The sequence below is a fragment of the Rhinolophus sinicus genome, chromosome 14, assembly GCF_057876585.1.
Source record: "Rhinolophus sinicus isolate RSI-liver-muscle chromosome 14, RSI-T2T, whole genome shotgun sequence".
In the NCBI taxonomy this organism is placed as follows: Eukaryota; Metazoa; Chordata; class Mammalia; order Chiroptera; family Rhinolophidae; genus Rhinolophus; species Rhinolophus sinicus.
In genome coordinates, this window is record NC_142514.1 from 187975171 (window position 1) to 187992302 (window position 17132).

Sequence of the window (17132 nt, forward strand, 5' to 3'; positions counted from 1 at the left end):
GCAGAGCAAGGCCGATGCCCTCTGGCAGGGGTCAGCCCAGCCTGGGTCAAGCCCCCCATGCCCCCAGGCTCTGGGACCTGTGGGCTGGACAGCACCGCTGGGGGCTCCAGGCAGCTGACGAGGGTGGAGCCTGGCCGGCAGGAGGTACCCGTGCACCTGCTGTGGCCCAGGACACAGAGCCCGAGAGCAGCTGGCAGAGCAGCACGCGCCATGCCGCGGCCTACTGCAGGTTCGGCAGCGTGTGGCAGGTCTCAGGCCCCTGGATAGAAGTGGCCAGTACTGCTCGGCCAGCAGCCACCTCCGGGCAGCCTGGGAGGTGCAGCTCTCGGGGCCTGGACCACGGGGACACGGCACTCGCACGTGTGCCAGTGGGCTGCTCAGGCAGGGCTGCAGGATGGGGTGGGGTGGGCAGGCGGTCCTGCGGAAGGTGCCAGCCTCCGGGCCTGGTGCCCACGACAGAAGGTGACGCCGGCCTCGTGTGCGCAGGCCGGGAATTCCCCAGCTCGTTCGAGTCGCTGGTGAAGAAGATCTGCAGGTACCTGTTCCACGTGCTGGCGCACATCTACTCGTCCCACTTCAAAGAGACCCTGGCACTCGAGCTGCACGGACACTTGAACACGCTCTACGTCCACTTCATCCTGTTCGCCAGGGAGTTCAACCTGCTGGACCCCAAAGAGACCGCCATCATGGACGATCTCACGGAGGTGCTGTGCAGTGGCGGGGGCCCCGGCGGGGGCGGGGCCAGCGGGGGGGGCACGGGGGCACAGAACCATGTGAAGGAGAGGTGAGCCGCGCGGCCGGACAGGCGTGCACGTGTGCGGAGACGGTGGCGCGTGTGCCTGCGTGTGTCTGCCTGTGTGCGCACACGTGCCGGCACGCTCGCGCGGGAGGTCTTGAGGCGACTCTGCCCCAGGCCGGGCTGGGCCGGCCGCGCCGAGTGTGGGCCCTGACGCGGCGGCCTGCGGCGCTCTGCCTGGCTCCCGCCGTTTTCCTGTCGGATGGACGAGTGCGCGTGTCAAGAAGCACCTTGGACTCCTTCGTTCGCTCAGCAACATTTACGGGACCGCTGTTCTGTTTCCTTCTGTGGGGTTTTCCTTTCTTTGGCCTTCCGCCGGCCCCCACCCCTGCCTGCTCTGCGGTCTCTGCCGTTTGGAGAGAAGTCACGTGTGAGAGACGGGGCATCTTCCTGGGAGGACCTGGGTTGCAGACCTCCGTTTCCACTGTGTTTGCTTGTGTTTCAGGGGTGGGTTATCTTAGATTCCTCCTGTCTCCCCTTCCTTTCCCGGCAAGGCCGGGATCCTGGCTGTTGGCGGCTGGGCGTGGGGGGCGGTGGTGCCCTGTAGGGCCGCTGAGCCCATGGCCCCTGTCCCCTGCCCGGGGGAGCCCTGGCCAGCAGGGCTCAGCCGAGCTTCCCGGGGCCGGCAGCCTATGCACAGGTGCAGCTGTCAGCAGAAGGCAGAGCAGCTCCCGCTCTGCTCCCCTGTCCGGTTGTAATAAAGAGCATTCTCTCAGGTCACGCCTGTGTGTGTCCTCAGCGACTTGGTGACCCATGCTGAGGGTGCCAGGGCCACGCACCACAGCCTGTGCCCTCCCTTCGCCTCACACTGGTGGTCTTTGCATGCTCCCTGTGGCCTGGGGGGTGTGGGCTTCTCACTGCCATCCCGGACCTGTGCTGGCCACTGACCAGTGACAGCTGCCCCACTGACCGGTGTCTGCAGCAGGGCCGCACGCTGGAAGCTGAGGGCGGGAGGGCACACCTTGGGTCACGAGTCCCCACTCTCCCTATGCTGTGTGCTCCCCAAGCAGGTGGCAGGGACCCTAGAGTGTGGGCAGGAGTTGGCTGGGGGGCTTCCCAGCTGGCCTAACGTGGGGCTTGCACTGCAGGGGCCACCCTTGGACGGGGAGAGCTCCGGAGGGAGGTGAGTGCATATAGCGGGGACAGGGCAGGGCTTGGGGAACAAATGGGTGGCGTAAACTGTACCCTAGAGCTTGGGCAGCCCCCCCCTGGGCAGAGACGATGGGCACTGGCAGGTCCCCCACCCTGTCTGACATCGCCCTTGGTGATGTGGGGACAGGCTTCTCTGGTTGTTCTTTTCTGTCATGCTCTCACCCCCTGCACCCCTAAAGTGGTGAGGGCCCTGGGCCCTGGTCTCTTTCCCCGTCTGGCCATCACCCCCTGGGGTCCTGCATTTCCTGCCCTGCTGACGTCCACCTGGCCCTAGAGCTCAGTTGCTCCAGAAATGCCCTGTGGCCCGCGGAGCCGTGTTGTGTTTTCCGGGCTGGAGACCGGAGCCCACCTTCACTCCTGGCCTTTTCAGCAGCCTCCTCGCTGCCCCTGGTGACGGCGGCCTCTTCTCCTCCTACCCAAGGCCTGCCCCCCCCCCCCAGCCCTGGGGCTCCCCAGAAAGCCCCAGTGCACCCTGGGTACCTCATCTGCACAGCCTGGCTCCTGCCTCCCCACAGGGCCCCGCCCCACCAGACCCTCGCCGGCTACATGGTGCCAACTGGGGCAGCTTTAAAACTCCAGGCACTTGAACAGCCCCAACCCCACGGACTCGCTGTGAAGGTGGACGTCAGGGTTATTTTAACGTGACTTCGACGTGCACTGTTCCAGAAGCTTCCGTCATGTCGCCTGCTGAACATACTCATGCTCCGAGCCCCTGGACAAATGCCCATCCTGCGTGAAGGTTCCTGGGAGCCCACTGCCACCTCCCTGGCCCTTGTGCCTCTGTCCCCACTGGGTCAGGAGCTCAGGGGCAGCCATGCCCCTTTCTGTCCCCCAGGTCACTGGGCGCACCTTGCCCCGGTCACGTGAGCCCTGCCCCTCACAGTGAGACCAGGAGATGTTGACTCAGCTTCCACCACCCCATCCCCTGCAGGTGCGCTCTCGGCTACCGGTACGAAGCCCACTGCTTCCCAAACCCTGCAGCCAAGAGCTTTGCGGCCAGCAGAGGCGGGCGGGCACTGCCAGGCCTGGGAGCCACCTTCAGGTCACCCCGTCCCCGTCTGTCCCTCCCTCCTTTCCTCTGCCGCCTGGGCCTCACTGTGGACCCTTGGGCCACCAGGCTGCCATGTGCCCCCTCCCACTGAAGTGCCCCTCCCATGTGTCTCCCCACCTCTCTAGGCATGGCCCCCTAATGAAGGTCTCAGGACTTGACCACGGGGCTGGGTGTGGAGCCGGCAGGACCTCCTGGGGGGAGGCAGAAGGAGCTGGGCCTGGCTGGGCAAAGTCCCAGGAGGGGGTGCAGGGAGCTAGGCCTGGCCGCTGGCTGGAGGTGCCAGCAGGACATGGATTTCCAGTTCACGCTGCTGGATGCAACCTGAGATAGAGTGTGTGTTGGGGGGCGGGGGGGGGAGGACATCTCCACGAGGGGCCACAGGACATCAGCAGGGAGGTTTCCAAGACACATGTGGTCATTTTGTCCTGACTAGAGAAAGGGCTGTGCAATCCCCGGGCACGTAGGGCTCATGGGCACAGCACCGGCCATTAGGCCCTGCACCCAGGACGGGCCAGGCGACCAGCACGAGGACCAGTACTGGTCGTGCGGGGCTGCCACCCGCTAGGCCAGCCTGCACACCTCCCAAGGGCGGGGGCAGTGCCCTGTGCTCTCCACCGGCTCCTTGCTGCGAGACCCAGCGCCCTGGCCCCCTGTGGCCTGGGGAAGCCGTGTCTCTGCGTCTCTCCCGGCCTGCACGGCAACACCATGGGCTCAGTGCAGAGGGCTCGGCGTGTGACCAGCAGACTCAGGGCGGAGTCCCGCTGTGCCGACACTGCCACCCACTCCCCACCCCACCCCCCGTCTTGGCTCCCCCAGCCCTGTCTGGAGGCAGAGCGTCGGCCTCCCCAAAGGTGTCCGTGTCCTAAACCCTGGAGCCTGTGAACATGTCACCTGACTTAGCAAAGCGGAACTAAAGCTGCAGAAGGAATTAAGGTTGTAATCAGCCGGACTGTCCCAGAGGACCTCAGGTCATCACGGGGTCCTTGTACGTGGGACGGGTGGTGGCAGAGGCTGTACCAGCAGAGGGAGCTATGAGGACTTGGCCCAGGGTAGATGGAAGGAGGAGCCATGAATCGAGGACTGTGGGCGCCCCGGAAGCCGGCAAAGGGAGGACACGTTTTCTGCCCCAGAGCCCCAAAAGGCACCGGCCCTGCTGACTTGGCTTTAGTACCATGAGACCTCCACAGTGAGACGACACCTGTGTTTTGCTGTTTTGTCGTAAGCCACCACGTTTGTGGTCACTTGTTACAGGTGATGAATGCACTTTGGCTCCAGGAGTGGGTGCTGCTGTAACACCTGTAAATGCAGACGCGGCTTTGGGATTAGCAGTGGCAGAGGCTGGGGGGGTTTCAAAGAAGGGTGGGAGAGGAAAAGCCTGATTTCCTTAGACGGATGCTGCAGGCTCAGCTGTGAATGGCACAGGCCTCCAGGATGCCGGTCATCACCAAGCCTGTTAGCAGCAGTGAGGGTGGTGTAGGGACTGTTGCAAAGGCAGGCCCGTCACCAGACCCCAGAGGACGAGACCCTTGTCGCTGGCGGAGTTGTGTCCTGCAGTCGTGGAAAGCAGCGGCCTGGGTGTCTGGCCAAGGAGATTTGCAAGGAAGGCTTGAAGGCGCAGCCTACCTTCTTCCCGCTGCTCGCAGTGGACTCGAGGTGAAAGGCACCTGGAGGGAAGAATGGCTAAAGAAGGGAACTAACAGTTGATGTGGGAAATTCTCGACCATGCGCAGTGCAGGACGCTGGAATTCGGAGGCACACCCTAGAAAAGTCGGGGTGTCTGCACAGACAGCCTGGCTAATGCCTCAGGAGATGAGCAAGGTCAGGATTCGTCACAGAGGCTCTCTGCATGGGACTAACAAGACACCTCAGTCGTCCACCACCGAAGACCAGGTTGTCGTGGCAGGATCAGGAGGGGCCTCTGGCCTTAGGGAGCGAGTCCCCACGCCGCCTGCAGGGCACCCACATGGTCCTGGAGTGTCAGACCCTCAGCAACCCTGCCGGCCTGGCCTGGAGGGCACAGGGTGGGGGTGAACTGAAAGGCTTGGACACCACCCCCCCCCAAAGTTCTGTGGGTGGCAAGCAGACTGGTGAAAGCTCAGCTGCAGACACCTGCTACCTTGTCTCTAAAAAGCAGGGAAGACCTGCGGGCAGGGCTGAGACCCCAGAGGGCAGAGCCTGAGCCACGGGATCTGGCCTAGGCCTTGGGCACCTGGGTAGTTTGCCCGGCTGGATTAGCAAGTAGGCAGTGCCCACCCCCATCCATTCTTTCCCTGTTCGTCCCGTGCCTCTTCTGCCATTGTATTTTGGAAGCAGGTGGTGTTTGTGCCTTCAGAGGTCCACGTGTGCAGAGGGGTTTTGTGCTGGGATGGCTCGTGCTGAAAGCCTTGTCCCCACCTCTCTCACGCTCAGAAGCGATCTGGGACGAGGCTTCCTGCTGGCAGGGGTTGACTTTGGGACCTTGGGATGAGGTGTGTTTCGTTGTGAGATGGAGTGGCACTTGCTTGAGGGCAGCCTGCGATAGCAGAAGGGTGCCCTGCCGCCAGTGTCCACATCCTCATCCCAGGACCTGTGACTGTCACCTAGCAAAGGGCTGCAGTTGCAGATGGAATCACCATCGCCAGGCAGCTCAGCTTGGCATGGGCAGGTGATGTGGATTCCTTCAAACTGGAAGAGGGAAGCCAAAGAGGGGCCAGAGAGCTGGCAGCGTGACCAGGACATCCTTGGCTTGGAAGGCGGAGGAGGGGCCAGACGCCAAGGCCTGCAGGCGCCCCTGGAAGCTGGGAAAGCCAGGAAGTGGATTCTCCCCAGAGGGCCGCAGCCCTGTGAGAATCACATCACAGACCCAGTATTTGCCCTCCAGGACAGAAGATAAATTTGTGTTGTTTGAAGCCACTAGATTTATGGTGACTTGTTAGAGCAGCAACAGGACACGAATCTATAAGATGGGCCGTGGTCTCGCGGAGCCGTGTGAGGACATGAGCAGGTCTCCCCGGTGACTTCCACGCCCAGCACTGCTGGCCTGGCCTCACACCCAACCTCGGGGACCCTGCATCCTGCCTGAGCCCCACCCAGCAGCCCCAGCTGCCTTGGCCTGCAGCAGACATCACTGCTCTGCAGTCCACCACTGGGTCTCTGCCCTGTCACTGGCCACCCTCTCTGTTCCCTGCGAACCTGCACCCCTGGCTGACCCGCACTGAGAGAGGGGTTGGTGGTAGGGAGTGGGGTGGTCCAGGAGAGGGCAAGTGTGAGGGGGAAGGAGGGGTCCTGGTGGCCTGGGCTGATGGCAAGGGATGCCTGTGGGAGCTGTGGAGCGTGGCTGCTGGGGCGCCCCACCCTGAAGCTGGCCTGTAGGAGGGGGACCCCACCCCCCCTCCACGTCCGGAGGCCTCACCATACCAGCAACCTCTCCACCTCCCTGTTCAGGAGCCTGCGAGGACCTCTGCCTCCACTGTCCATGGAGGACGTGGGCAAAATCCAGGGGCGGCCCTTGACAGAGCAGAGCCTGGGCTGGGCAGCAATTCACACTCCTCCGTGTGCTGCCTCCTGCCGGTGCCACCTGCCGGCGCTCAGCCCCCCAGGGCCGTGTGTCAGGTTGTCTCCTGCACCACCTCCCCCGAGTCCTTTGTGCGCGTACCGCCTGTGGTCCAGGCGACGGCAGGCAGAGAACGGAACTCGGCCCGAGGGCTCATCCTTGCGCCGCATGCTTTTGCTTTGTTACGTGCCCGTTTTAGTTTCTACGTCACAGAAAGCACGTGAGGACCATTTGGCTCCAAGCTCAGCATCAGGGGCTCAGAAGGCTCTGGCACAGTAAGTCCTCACTTACTGGTTTTTACTTGACGTGTTTCTGATTTTATACGAGTAAATATCGGCACTAACAGCTTGGGGCTTAGCTTGCCTTGGTTTCTGTCACTTGGTGTCAGAGTGGCCCCTTCTGCGGAGGGGGCTGGGGCTGGGCAGGCGGAAAGCTGGCAGGGCTGCTGGGTGTCCAGCCATGTGCCCACCGGGGCTGGCACTGTGGACGGCAAATGTTCAGAGGCCCATGTAGAGGAAGACGAGGTCTGCGTGCGTCAGCTGCGCTGCCAGTAAGGCGGAGGCAGAGCCACAGGTCGGGAAGCTTCTCCTCCGTGGCCCGCCACCTGGGACCCCAAGGGCCACTCAGCCCTGTGCCTTTGCTGAACTGTAGCAGCCAAATTCTTTCCACCCATTTTTAAGCCAAAGTTGACAGGACGCTCTGCCGCCTGGCAGGTGCAGTAGAGCCTGGTCCCCTCAGCTTCTCCAGAGGCCTCCTGGGCACCCACGTCCCCCAAAGGCAGGGTGAGGTTGCAGGGCTGGGCAGAAGGGAGGACCCGGCTCAGTGTCCGCAGACTCCTTTTCATGTCCTGGGCCTCGAGCAGAGCCCCCGAGCTCCCTACCGAGCCAGAGCGCCAAGCACAGGGCACTCCTGGCCCTCCAGCAGAGGTGGCGCAGAATCGAGGGCAGATTCTGCCCCAGACGATGTGTGGCCCTGTCTGGGAGCAGACGTGATTGTCACGCAGGCGTGGGCGATGGCTCCTGGCATCTAGCGGGTGGGACCAGGGACAATGCACAGGACGCCTCACCACAGCCAGCCACCCAGCATGGTGGCACTCTGGAGACCTGGTGGCCACGCTGCGCCCATCTTCCCGTACGGGGACTGCATGCCAAGTGGCAGGACCACTCCATGGGCACTGTGGTCTCTGCTCGGACCCCTGGTCGATGATTGCTGTTTCCTGTCCTCAGGCTCTGTGGTGGGCTCCCAGGTGCTGCCCTCACGACATGGGTTTGGGTGGCCTGGTGGCTCTTGGGACTGGGCCTGTCCTTGGCGTTGTAGCAGCAGAGGAGGCAGCTGGCTGGTGTGTGGTCGAGGTGCCCACACCCCTGGCTGGCGGGTGTGGTGGGCATGGCCGGGATTCTTCCCCCCTCATGAAAGGCCAGCCTGTGGTCTCCGGGGGGGCTCCCTGCCAGCCTTGGCCGATCGCTTTCAGGGCTGGGCCACAGCGACCCATCCACGTCTTCCCAGAAAAGGATTGGAAAAAAGGTTCATCTTCCATGAAAAAGCCCAGGTGTGGGGGTGACCCCATGAGGTCTCGGGTGGCAGCAGAGTGCAGGGGCAGTGCTTCTTTTCCAACTCTGGGGGTGCTTCCCTGTGCCCCCTCCCTGGGCCTCTCCTCCCCCACCCAGCCCAGTCCCACAGGTGATCCTGGCTCATGCTGGGGGCAGCCTGTGGGGTCCCCCCCACCATCCGCACATGGGTCTGTCCTCTTCCGCGGGGGCAGGAGGTGGCGCCATCCACACTGGCGGAGCCCAGAGCAGCGCTCGCCACACATCGGGGCAAGAGCGGGTCCCAGCGTACCCCACATCCCTGCCCTGCCCGCCCGCCTGCATGGAGACTGGCGTCGGTGTCTTTACGGAAGGAATTTATTGTTCCGGAACTAGTTGCTCACAGTTATTTGACAGGGGGTACACTGCGTGGGGCTTGTCCGTTTCCGTGACGTCTGCGTGTGTCCCAAGTACAAAAGAGGAAGGCTAACAAGAGGTATTGCTTTCGGTGTCCTCTGCCTCTGGAGAAGCCCCTCCCGCTTGTACCGCGTGGCTTTTGCTGTTATAGGTGTTTAATTTTTTTCTTATGTATGGAAATCCCAGCCTGTGGGGTGGGGTCAATGTAACAGAAGCGTTAAAATCTATTCGCGACGGGAGGGGCTGCAGGGCGGGTGGGCGGGAGGCGGGAGAGACACCAAAAGCAAAGTGGACTCGTTACAGCAAAGGCATGCAATCAGTGGCCCCGCCCCCAGCCTGCAGGTGCCGGGCGCCCTGGACACTGTGGGCGGGGCCTGTGCCAGCCTGGGCGGGGCCGCACTGGGCCGCACCCACGGAAAGAAACAAGCAGAAGCTGGGGACGGGGACAAAGCGAGGCGACCTCGCTGTACAGAGCACACAGAGGAGGACGCCGCTTTGTCCTTGGTTATGTATTTTTTGTTTACTTTTTGCCATTTTAGTAAAAAAAACCCCGCGGTGCCCCTGCCGTCCTGTGAGTGGGGGTGGGGAGCCAGCTCAGGGCCTTCCTCCTCCCCCTGCTTCGAGACACAAAACAAGACGGTCCCCATCCCGGGCCTGTCGGAGGGGCCCGGCGGTGGCGTCCCGCTGGGAGACAGCGGCCCCCCGGGCGCCCCACAGGCCTGGAGTCGCTTCTCCACGGTGACCGGGCAGAACCCGGGATAGAGCGGACCGCGCCTTTCTTTAAATATATATATGTGTGTGTAGAAAGACCCAAAGCAAGAGCCCAACACGAACCTACCCTGCCCCAGCGGCTCCCCCCACCCCCACACCCTTTTCCAAAAACAACTGAGAAAAAAAAGTTTATAAAAATATCTTGCAGGAATTCTTTAAAGTTTACAGTAGCTTGCCAGCGCTGCACCCACCGGCCTGCCCCCCGCCGCCCCTGGCGCTCCCACGGGCCCGCCTCAGGGCACTTGGGCCCCGGACCCACCCTGCCCAAGACACACAGACAGACGGCAGGAGGGCGCTGCTGCTGCCGCCCCTTCCCTGAACAGAGAAGTAAAGAAACTCAATAAGTTAAAACAGCAAATAAATAATACTGATCTCCTCGGCCAGCCCGGGGCGGGTGGCTGCCTCCGGGTCCAGGGCCGCCTGGGCCAGGGCGGATGCCAGGCCCGCGGCGCACTGCGCCGCCCGAGCTGCGGAGCGGGGTGCGGACAAGCAGCAGATCGGGCCACGCCCACGCTTGGGACGAGGAGGGGCTGCGGGGAGGACACGGCCGAGGAGAAGCTGCTTCGCCCACTACGGGCCCGCCCTGGAGGCCGGCCTGGGCAGGCTGCACCAGCCGAGGGCTCTGGTCACTGCGAGTCCGGTCGGCGGGGCCGGAGGCGGCTTCCCCTCGAAGCCAGGTCCTCCTCCGGGTGGCCATGCGGAGCGGAGACCCGGCAGCGCCGTCTCACGGGTGGGCGGAGCCAGCGGGCGGGTGGGCGGAGCCAGCGGGCAGGTGGGCGGGCCGCAGCAGGAGGGCAGAGGGCAGGTCCACAGCAGCTGCCTTCAGTCTGGCCGGTGTCCGGCGCGGAGCCCAGAGGATGGCCTCGTGGAGGTGACATGTTAACTTTTCGGGATAATTCCTGGTATCAGAGTGGAAACAGTGACGTTGTCAGACACAGGCAGAGAGAGAGACAGCGAGAGAAAGAGAGAGCGGGCACGGGCAGGTCCAGCCGCAGGCAGTGGCCCTAGTGCCCCCTTTCCTTTCCTCCCCGGCTTCGCAACAGTCTAGATGGACAGATGAGCGTGGCCCTGGGTCCACACAGGGCGGGAGGCGGGCGGGTGGCGAGGCGGCCTTGGTGGCCACTGTCAGGGCCGTGCTGGGGGAGGGGCTATGTGTCTAAGGCTGCTCGCGCTGTGCGGCCGGTGGCCCCGTCTTGGCCATGTCCTTGCCCGTTGGGTACTCGGCATCCCCTCCAGGGCCAGGGCCAGCGGCCGAGTCACCGAGTGGGCTGTGGGCACTCCGCTTGGCGGGCGTGCTGGGGGCCTGGGCCGCCTGCCCGTTCTTCTCGTCTGAAAAAAGTTGTTTAATTACGTCAAAGAAGTTACTCAATGGGCTGCCTGGGTACACAGAACAGAAGACAAAAGAAAAAAAGAAAGAAAAGAAAAAAGAAAAAAAAGGGAGAGAAAGAGGAAGGGAGGGAAGGAGAGAGAAAGAGAACAAACAAACAAATGAACCAAAGGGCCTCGACTAGAGAAAGAAAAACCCAAGGAAGTGAGGTCTGAGATGGGCGTGGGGGGGCGGGGACAGGCGACAGCAAGCAGGTTGGGCAGGCGGCCGGCAGGGGGTCCCTGTGTGCCAGGGGCTGGTGCTGTGGGGACCAGAAGCTGGGACCTCTAGGCCTCTGAGCTGTGGGGTGGGAACCCAGGGCAGGAGGGAGACCCCTCCCTCCTCGGCAGGCCTGGCCCTGCAGGCCCAGCCCTCCCCTCCACCTCAGCTGCGCACTGTGCTCAGACACCAGTGACGGCTTCTCCTCTGGCCTCGCTGGCTGGCCCGCCCAACAGTGACCACAGAGGCATAAAGACGGCTGCCACGAGCCCCGGGGCTGAGCAGGACCCTGGGACTGGTGGCTGACTGCACAAGGCCACGGAGCCTGCTCTGGCCTGGGAGGCTGGAGCCAGCGTGCCTGCATACTCCTCCCCTGGCTAGCCCAGAGTGTGGACACAGCGGTCAGCAGCAGACAGACAGATGGACGGATGGGTGGACAGGCATGGAAAGCTTGGATGTGGGAGGGCTGGGGGTAGGCAGCCAGAGTGGGGAATGTCCTGAGGTCAGGAGGAAGGGGGCAGGGATGGTTTGACCACCCCCTCCCGGGGGGCCCAGTGCTCACTGTCCAGATGCATTGCTAGGGGTCGGCTCAGCTGTTCCTAAACCTGACCCCCACCTGAGCTCAGAGCATGTGGGGCCCTTCCTCTCCCTGCCAGGTACAGGGGGGAGGGAGTGCCTGTGTGGTCTCCGCAGGAGCGCCACCCCCCACCCGGACCCCTCCAGTGGACAGAGGGCCTGGTGCTGGCTTCCTGCTAACCCCAGGCCAGAGCTCACACAGGTGACCCTTCCTGGCCGTAGGGCACGGGGACCTTTTCCTGCTCTGAGCACTGAGATCACTCTCGCCAGGCCTGTGCCAGCCCCGGTAGGTGAGTGACAGAGGCTGCTCCTGGCAGAGGCGTGGCTGGACTTGTGGGGAGCCTATGCTGGGTCCCGTGTGTGTGTGTGTGTGTGTGTGTGTGTGTGTGTGTGTGTGTGCCCCAAGCTACACAGGGACCCCAGGACAGCCCCAGGGTCAGCGAGGGCAGCACCCAGCTGGGAGCAAGTCGCGGGGGGGGGGGGGGGGGGGGGGCGTGATAGGCTGGGGCCCAGGTGATCTTGAGGGGTTCTTACCGCATTTGGAAAGCCTCCCCGTCATCATTCCCATACAGTTAGTGGTGTCTGGAGCACAGAACGGAGAGAGGGAGGGAGAGTGTGAAAAAGGCTTCCCGCTAGGACCGCTAGGACCTCAGCTGGCACTGCCACATGGCTAGGCCCTCAAGGAAGGGGCGGAGCCCAGGGTGGGGTGGGGCTCGGGAGGGCGGAGCCTGGAGCAGGGACTGTAGCCTGGAGTGCAGTGGGGTTTAGAAGGGCAAAGCCTGGAGTGGCGGGGAGCTCAATCGAAGGTGGAGCCTGGAGTGGGGTGGGGCTCAGAGCAGGGGCGGAGCCAAGAGTGGGGCGGGGCTCAACAGAGGGTGGAGCCTGGAGTGGGTAGGGCTCAATGCAGGCATCAAGTGGGGGCCATGTCCTGGGCAGTAGACCAGAGCCTGAGGACAGGACATGGCCTTGCCCCCTGGGCGACCTAGGCACATGCTCTGGAGCTGAGAAGTCCAGGGCTCTGGCCATGGTCTATGCTGGCCCCCTCCGTGTCCTCACCATGCCCCTCTGCCACACCCCCTCTGTGACCCTCTCACACCGGTGGCTGGGCCTGGGACTGTTGGTACTGGCGGAGGGCTGGGGTGGGGGAGGCAACAGGGCCGTGGGGTGGGGGCTGCTGCCCCAAGGCTCTCACTAAGGCCCGGGTAAGGGAGGATGTGTCCTCTCCACCTCCCCTCCCTGGGCTGGGCTGGGGGCCCTACTGGGATCTTGTCCTGGTGCCTGAGGGCTCCTGCTTCCACCCACCTACTGTGGTGGCACTGGCCCTGAGCTTGCTGGACAAGAGTACCCATCTCTTGGGAGGAAGGGTGCTGGGAAACGCTGGCGCACAGGAGACCCATGTGGGAGGCCTGGTGATAGGGCCAAGGGATGGAATGGGGTCCCAGGTTGCACTCCGCAGGTACAGGGCACTCTGAAGGAGGGCAGGGGAGACGGCTTTGGGGCCCGCAGTGGGCCCCCCAGAGTCTCCAGAGACCTGGGTTGGGGCGCAGGGCTAAACAGGTCAGGGCCAACAAGGGCCCTGCTTTGGGTGGCTGTAGGCACAGGTACCCTCTGGGCAGCACGCCAGGCCCTGGGCTTTGCTTGCCTTCCTGGACAAGCTCTGTTCCCCGGCCTGTTTCCCTGTCACCTTGCCCTGCTCTGAGATGGCGACCTTAGGCTGCAGAGCCAGAGGCACCCGGCTCCCTGGCAGCCTGGCTTCTGGGGCCAGGAGAGTGAGCCCGCTCCTTGGGAGGTGCTGCAGTCCTGACCCACCAGTGGGGCGATGAGGCACACGGTGGACAAAAGGAGGGTGGTGACACACAGATGATGGAATGAGGATGGCAGGGGCAGGGTGGACGGGTGGACCAGTCTGGCCATTAGGACCCCACACAGTAGCACAGAAGGTGGCCCAACAGGCTTGGCAAAGGCCCACCGAGGCCGCAGCCAGCCGCAGGGCGCTCAGAGAGGCAGGACTGGGTTGGAGCCCAAGCCCTACAGCCCGCCTCACGGCAACCCTGTCCCTCACCGCCGTCCAGACACGCACCGCACACCCTCACTAACAGACGGTGACTCACAAGAGCCCGTGCCCGCCGTGGGCTTGCCCACACCCACCCCACTGCAGCCCGCTCCCCACCAGACACCGAGCAGTGTGACCCTCTGGCTCCCGGGCCCCCAGCGTCTCCAGGCATGGGCGGCTCCTTTTCCTGTGTGGCTTCTCTAGGCCCAGCTGGGGTGCCCCTGCTTTGACTGGGGCCTCAGGCCCCTTCTGTCCTGCTCAGGGCCAGATCGTCATAGGCCCGTCTTGGGGAAGGCAGGCGGCAGGCAGCCCTGCCACGTGTCAGCTGGACTGGGCACCAGGGCCACAGCCCTTGCAGGGTGCTACGTGGGAGCCCCACGGGGGCAGGGCTCCAGGCGGGACTTGGGTCACTGCTCTCCCAGAGCCTGCTTTCTCTGGCCCGGGGCCTCAGCCTGGGTTCTGGTCCTGCGTGGCCTGTCCAGGGCCGGGAGCTGGCCACTGGCCATGGGAGTGGGCACATGGTGCCCTTCTCAGGGCCAGCCTGGCCCTTGGCAGAGGACCTGACCGCAGCCCCCTCCCTGCCCCAGCGGCGGGGCCGGACACCTTACCTGCCAGCGTCAGAGGCTACTCTCGTAGCTGGTGGCCACCTTCTGGCCCTTAAGCCCAGCACCCCAGCTTAGTCCTGGCGCTGGCGGGGAGGGTTCTACAGTGGACAAGAGGCGCCTTTTCAGTGTGGTGTGCTGGGCCCTACCTCCCTGGGTGTGCAGAGACAGCCGGCCCGCCACGCTGGGGAGGCCCTGCTCCCTGGGGGCGCGGCGCAGCTGGGGGGGGAGGCGGCAGTAGGAGGGGCCACGCCCTGCGTGCCAGCTTGCGGGGCTGCCCAAGCTGAGCCCCGCCTCACCTGATAAGTGCTGGGCCGATGGCTGGTCGTGTGTGCTGAGCAGCTGGGTCTGAATGGTCTCCACGACCCTCTTGAAGCGGCGGCTCGGGCCTGGGGGAGACGGGGAGTTATGCCCGGGCAGGGGGGCCCAGAGCCCGTGCCCTCGGCCTGGCGGCTCACCTGACAGAAGCGTGAACGTGACGGAGTAGACGCCGTTCTCCTTCTGTGCTGCCCCGCCCTCGGTGTACGTGATGTCCACTTGGAACTTGACCGGCTTCTGGAACACTGCTGGGCCGCCCGTGGCCTTGTACTCAGCCCGGAAGCTGGTCTGGGAGATGACGCTGTGACTGAGGCTGGGGATCTGCAGGGTGGCAGGGGGGCATGAGCATGGACCCAGCCCCCCAGCGCATGCCGTGCGCCAGCCTGGGAAGCTGGCCCTGTGAGCCACCCGTCTGGGCTTCTTCTGTGACATGGATGTGGCCAGAAGGAACCCGCCAACTAGGGAGCTGGCCTCCATCTCGCAGGGCCAGCCAACAGGGGCGCTGAGAGCAGGACAGACCGAGGTCCTGAGGGCAGTGCTTTCTATGGTGGGAGAGGAGCACGGAGGACAGTGAGGGCGGGGCCACCCCAAGAGCAGCCGCAAGGACCAAGGGTGGAGGGGTGAAGCCTTTGCTGCCTCCTGAGTACAGGCCTCCTGAGGACAGGGCCACGTGGCCATTGCTGGGGACAGTGCCCCACTGCCCTGCTGGTTCTGGGAGCCTGCAGCGCTCAGCACCCGGCCGGCCCCCTCAGCATATTTGGGTTACGCAGCAGCATGTGAAATGCTATTCACAGCAAACCCGGGGGCGGTCTTGCCGCAGAGGGTCACCCCAGGACAGGGCTCTGTCTCTCAAGCGCGCATAGCAGGGGCCTCAAGGTTAGAAGGGCCGCCTACATCGGGCAGCTGAAGGGGGCAGTGGCTGAGTCCATGTCACTGGGAGTTCTTGGCGTCCCGGGGGCTTGGGAGGGCAGCAGAGAGGAGCAGGGTGCCTGCGTCCAGCTCGAGGCCGACCCCCTGCCTGATGTCGGGCTCTTCTGGCCCCTGGAAACTTCTGGTGAGAACACTGAGCGGTCCTCACGGCCCTCAGGGAACCTTGGCTGAAGCCGGGGTGGTGGGGGTTCCCTGAGTTGGAGACACCACCAGGCAGGTCCTGCCCACCCCGATGGTGAGCGCACCACAGGCAGGCCCCACACAGGCGGGGCCCCTGGCGGGCTCTCTGCTCCTCACACATGATAACCTCGCAAGGACAAGTGGAAGCCATGGGAGGCCTGAGTGCAGCCACCCTCAGAAAGCCACCAGGCCGCAGGAGGCCAGCAGCATGTGGGGGTGGGCAGAGGCCCAGCTGGTCCCCAGTGCCCTTGGCCACCACAGCCCAACCCCAGTTGGGGCCTGTACACAGTGAGACTTGTTTTGTCAAGGCCCGTCTCCCGCCCTAACCCACCAGCGCCCCGTGCCCCTGCCCGGCCCACACCTAGGGTTGCTCAGAATGACAGCCTGCTCGTCCCCAGGCCAGGGGCCCCTGCCAGCATTGGTGGGAGACAAGTCTGTCTGCCAAGTGAGTGAACGGACACTCTGTGTGGGGCGCCTGAGGCTCACCGACAGGAAGGCGTGAACGATGTCAGCTTTGATGGAGCTCAGAGGCTTGTCCTTGAGGACCACGAAGATCTGCTCCTCCTTCTCCAGGCTAATGAAGTTCCCGAACCAGGACTTCTTGGCCAGCCTGCGGGGGGGTGGGGAGCCGGAGGCTGATTATGTCCCATGCTGAGCCTCTGAGGAAAGACCTGCCCTCCCCTCCCCTCTGGCAGGGAACCAGCTTACTGCCCTGACCCTGACTTCACTCTCCTGACCCCAACCCCGTCATCCTGACACTGACCCCCTCATCCTGACCCTGACCCCTCTCCTGACCCTGATCCCATCATCCTGACCCTGACCCCCTCATCCTGACCCCAACCCCCTCATCCTGACCCTGAACCCTCCATCCTGACCCTGACCCCACTCTCCTGACCCTGATCCCGTTATCCTGACCCCGACTCCCTCATCCTGACCCTGATCCCCCCATCCTGACCCTGACGTCATTATCCTGACCCTGACCCCGCACTCCTGACCCTGACCCCACCATCCTGACCCTGAACTTCACCTCCATCCTGACACTGACCCCACCTTCCTGACCCTGATCCCACTCTCCTGACCCTGACCCCACTCTCCTGACCCTGATCCTGTCATCCTGACCCTGACCCCACCATCCTGACCCTGACCCCTCATCCCGACCCTGATCCCCCCATCCTGACCTTGATGTCATTATCCTGACCCTGACCCCATCATCCTGACCCTGACCCCACCATCCTGACCCTGACCCCTCTTCCTGACCCTGACACTCCTGAACCTAACCCCACCATCCTGACCCTGACCCCCACCTGCCTCATCCCTGAGAGCCCCCCTGGCCCTGACCCCTCCACCTGGCCCTGACACCACCCCCTGCCCTGGCCATGACCCTACTACTTATCCCACAGCCCTGGGCCTGACACCCCACCTTCCCCCACTGCCTGGACCCAGACAGCACCCACTGGAATCCCACCAAAAAGGAAAGGAGAGCCCACCCTGACCCCCAGCCTTACGCTTCTCCGTTAAGGCACGTCTCTGGAAAGTGCCCCCCGCCCTGAGACTGCAAGGGGAGCAGGGTGAGTGCTGGAGGTAGGGGTGGTGGTTGGGGCAGGCCAACGACCTGCATGGGCATGGATGGGGGAGACCAGGGA

At 64.0% G+C, this 17132-nt stretch overlaps 2 protein-coding genes across 23 annotated transcripts in view; one reads left to right on the forward strand and one right to left on the reverse strand.

The window, feature by feature from the left end:
- The window catches only part of MOB2 (MOB kinase activator 2), a 61574-nt gene extending 60063 nt beyond the window's left edge, over positions 1–1511 (forward strand). For all 5 annotated transcript variants that reach the window (XM_074336945.2, XM_074336943.2, XM_074336942.2 and 2 more), the window contains exon 5: positions 487–1511. In XM_074336945.2, coding sequence (XP_074193046.1) covers positions 487–788 — 302 coding nt within the window. In that variant the 3' untranslated portion in view covers positions 789–1511. The remainder of the gene's footprint in view (positions 1–486) is intronic.
- A 6906-nt stretch (positions 1512–8417) lies between these two features.
- BRSK2 (BR serine/threonine kinase 2) overlaps positions 8418–17132 on the reverse strand; it is a 56576-nt gene continuing 47861 nt past the window's right edge. For 3 of the 18 annotated variants that reach the window (XM_019714761.3, XM_019714757.3, XM_019714768.3), the window contains 5 exons: positions 15976–16099; positions 14520–14700; positions 14361–14450; positions 11941–11988; positions 8418–10622 (listed from right to left, as the gene is read on the reverse strand). In XM_019714761.3, coding sequence (XP_019570320.2) covers positions 10402–10622; positions 11941–11988; positions 14361–14450; positions 14520–14700; positions 15976–16099 — 664 coding nt within the window. In that variant the 3' untranslated portion in view covers positions 8418–10401. Of the gene's footprint in view, positions 10623–11940; positions 11989–14067; positions 14163–14360; positions 14451–14519; positions 14701–15975; positions 16100–17132 lie in introns of all 18 variants that reach the window. The other 15 variants (XM_019714770.3, XM_019714767.3, XM_019714763.3 and 12 more) reach the window with 11 other exon arrangements.